General features: G+C 36.2%; 1 protein-coding gene across 1 annotated transcript; it reads left to right on the top strand.

Moving 5' to 3' along the window:
• The first annotated feature begins 648 nt into the window (after positions 1 to 648).
• supt4h1 (SPT4 homolog, DSIF elongation factor subunit) lies at positions 649 to 1,985 on the top strand. Its single transcript, XM_048234134.1, has 5 exons — positions 649 to 913; positions 1,023 to 1,129; positions 1,435 to 1,490; positions 1,594 to 1,647; positions 1,740 to 1,985. Exons 1-5 carry the CDS (start codon positions 845 to 847, stop codon positions 1,805 to 1,807), a joined length of 354 nt encoding a protein of 117 aa, XP_048090091.1. The 5' UTR covers positions 649 to 844; the 3' UTR covers positions 1,808 to 1,985.
• Positions 1,986 to 3,934: the final 1,949 nt, after the last annotated feature.

The raw sequence follows: 3,934 nt of genomic DNA, 5'->3' as shown, positions 1-3,934 counted from the left end.
CTTGACTTGACTTGACTTGAAAAGACTTGGAGCTGACACTCTCCTTGACACAAAAGGTCTTAAAGCAAAGATTTTGTGTTGTTAATGGAAAAGTTGTGTGTTAAAGCAAAGTGTCCTTATTGACAGTGATGTTGCAACAGCCACATTAAAGTAATAACTAAATCAGCTTTTTACCACCTCATAAAAAAACGTCAACTTTCGAGGTCTTATGTCAAAACATGATTTAGAAAACTCATTCATGCATTTATCTCCTGAAGGGTTGATTACTGCAATGGGCTTTTCACAGCCCTTACTAAAAAGACCATCAAAAACCTTCAAGCTATACAAAATGCAGCAGCTGGGGTTCTCATGAAAACTAAAAGAACTGACCACATTACTTCAATACGTAAGTCCCTGCACTGGTTTCCATTAAGTCACAGAATTGACTTTTTGGTTATGGTATTTGGCAGACACGTTTGTCCAGGCTAAATGAACACTAGGCCTATGTTAGTTTAACATGTTTGAAATAGTTTCAAACAAAGCAAACATTAACCATAACTAATTATCTATTATAGATAGGCTATAATAACAATATCACTGGTCTGGAAACAGTCTGTCACTCAGTAAGAAAAGCTCATCTCGCAAATAGATTTCACACAGAAGTCCAGTTGATGGCGGTAGGGTACTAAGATTGCAAGCTGCCAGTAAGACCCACAGACGAAGAAGAGCGCAAATGGCTTTGTCGCATCTTGGTGATGTCATTGATTGACTGCGGAAAGCAGTGTTGTGGGTCTGTGTTGACTTGTCTGAAAACGCTATATTTCTAAGTTGTTGTGTTTATATTATATATCTTTAATTATTTTCAATGGCATTACACACTGTGCCGAAGGATTTGCGCCATTTGCGGGCTTGCCTTTTGTGCTCTCTTGTGAAGGTAATGTTTAAACTAGATTAACGTTATAGCAAGTTAGCCTCATATTATGAATGGAAATCTGGCTTTCTTTTTATGTTGTTTGTTTTTACGTATTTCTCTGTTTCTACAGACAATAGATCAATTTGAATACGATGGCTGTGACAATTGCGAATCGTATTTACAAATGAAAGGAAATCGTGAGATGGTTTATGAGTGCACGAGTTCGTCGTTTGATGGGTAAGATTGGGGTTGCTGTAGGCTACTAATGTCATTGATCATACAACTAACCTTAAATATGATTTTATTGCAGCCAGGTTATATCCGCGTACACCTGTCTGTATATTCTGTCTTTTGTGGTTATGATTTGCATGATCTACAAATTCCTTTTATTCTTTAAAAAAAAAAAAAAAAAAAAGTTGGCCTGGCTCACCACGTATACTTCTGTTTAGCCTATATATGTTTACAGTATTATGAATTGTAAATAAATACATACATATTCAGTGTTTCATATTCAGGTTTACCATTTCATACCATTCTTTTAGCGTGGTGGCTATGATGAGTCCAGAGGATAGCTGGGTTGCCAAATGGCAGAGAATAAGTAAGTGTCCATGTGTTTCTTGTTGGTCTACCTCTGATCATGACAAGTGTGTGAAACCAACAAGTTTACTTGTGAGGCCTAAATATTCTATTGCTGTTTTCAGGTAACTTTAAGCCAGGAGTTTATGCAGTAACAGTCACAGGCCGGTTGCCCCCAGGTGTGTACAAACCCATACCAACCAGTACCCTGTTTCGAAATTATTTGTCTTGGTTTCTGACAGCATGCTTCTTTGTTTTCTTTATTTTTCAGGAGTGGTAAGAGAGCTGAAAAGCAGAGGAGTGATCTACAAGTCCAGAGACACATCTGTGAAGACATAAACAACTCCATAAATTGTATAATGTAGCTTGACTGGGACCAGAATTGCCATGCTTTTTTTAAAATCATTTTAATATTATGAGTGATTTTTTTTGTGAGAATGGAATGAATGTATTGTATAGTTAATTGAAGTGTTGATGTAAGACCAAAAGGGCCAGGTAAATAAAGATACCAACGTAACTTCTGAGTGGTGAAAAAGTTTTTTTATATTCAGGTTCTTAAGGACTTGTCAAGAACTTGTCTACCAAATATACATTGTCTCAGCGAGCCTCTAGTTACTTTCTAAAACCACTCTGCTGTTGTCTAGATACCTTTCCTTTCTAATTAGATTACCCAAGTAAAATGGGAACTGAATGAAAATGGAATAGTGTATGGGTGACAGAATATTTAGATTAAGTAGAATATTTGACTTCAGTTGATACAAGCATTGTGGCAACTAACTAATACGGTATTCACAGTTGTCATGGTTTAGTTATGTGATAACATCAGAGGTTTACTTCAAGTATGAATGGAGGAAAACGTTGTTGGCTGTAACCTGCGCTACATTCATAATCCCTTGAAGCATAGTCAAACTTCAGCACAGGGTGGCGTTGTTGCTCAAACTGAAAATGAGATGGAACTGATCATCGTCGTGCAAGGTGCATTTGGGTAACAAAGATTTATTTTACTTACAAAATTAAGCCTTTTACAAAAGTACAGCTAATGAAACTTAGAGAAATTAGTTACCCGTCACAGTGCATCACAGGCATTTTGAGTTGTGTTTGCTAAATCTTTAACTTATTGTATCTGAAAAATAGTCAAAATGTTTTCCAGGTGGAGCTATTGGTTTACATTTATTTGCAAACTTGTTTACTGGGGAATGCAATAAAATATTTGAGGTTCTAATGTCAAACTTAAATCATAAAAGTCAAAAACAAGATATTTCTTTAAAGTTTCACTGATAAGAGTAGTGACTTACACAGGTGTGGAGATACAAAGCTGGCCAACAAACATTCATAATGAATGTTTCTTCGTAGGTTTTGATGTGTGAAGTTTAGTCCGTTTTGTTCTCTGTTTACAAAAAACGGCTAAATGTACTTTAACCATGTTTGCTCATGAGATGAATTTCATAGTATACATGGGCCTCGGAGCAAGACAAACATCCTGTGTGTGCTAAGAATATCTGGTGCCATTTCAACAAAAAATCACTTTAATACACCCACCCACCAAAAAACAAAACAAAAAAAAAAACAATGAGACATAATGCATGAAAGCCTGTGCTCTGTGAAACAGTTGTTTTTTTTGTTTTTATATTTAAAAAAAAAAGACAAGCAAAAAATGTTCTACAGACTCTCGCCTTTTGCATCATTTTGTCTATACAGAGGCGCACCTTCAGTTATAGGCTTGTCCACCTATAGTGCCACCTCAGAAAGAACATATGACCTGTAATAATTTCAACAGATAGTGCGTTGCTTATTTTTGTGTAATATTCCATAATAGATAACATAGAACATGCAGCACATACACAGAGGCCCTGTGTTTACATGTTGTATGTCAGAGATGTTGTCTGTCCTGTTGTTTTGTACTATTTTGTTATGTGTGGCTGCAACTGCAGCACCTGCTGTCATGGACTGCATCAGTGTGTAGGTTTCTATGAGTGGCATGTAGTGGTATACAGTAAAAGACCCATTCTCCACCACACTCTTTCCCCACTAGGGCAATATTTAGATGCTATTGGTGTGAAGCATATTTTGGGGCATTTTATTCCATTTTATACTAAACTATTCAGTGAGTGGACACCTTGCATTTTCAGTTCCTCACTCTCAAACCACAGGCAGTTGAACTTTTATGTATGACTACACTGAACATGTTGAATAAAATAAAGTTTGAGAGCATATTTTCTGACTAATAAATATTTTCCTCTTTTCAATGAAGAGAATTAGCAGATTCTGGGTCTAGGAGATCACATTTACCTAAATCATAAATTAAATTGAATAGCATCTCCAAATTGTGTTAGTGGAATATTTTGGAATAGATTATCTGAGTTAGACATGCTGGTTACCTTGATCACATACAGTATAGTGACCCTACTCTGTAGGCTTGGCAGTTACAACTCGTGTAGTGAAGAATAACCTTAAGCACAGTATTCA

The sequence above is a fragment of the Alosa alosa genome, chromosome 2, assembly GCF_017589495.1.
Source record: "Alosa alosa isolate M-15738 ecotype Scorff River chromosome 2, AALO_Geno_1.1, whole genome shotgun sequence".
Lineage (NCBI taxonomy): Eukaryota > Metazoa > Chordata > Actinopteri > Clupeiformes > Clupeidae > Alosa > Alosa alosa.
The sequence above is the reverse complement of the archived record's forward strand: the minus strand, read 5'-3'. Positions and strand labels throughout refer to the sequence as shown.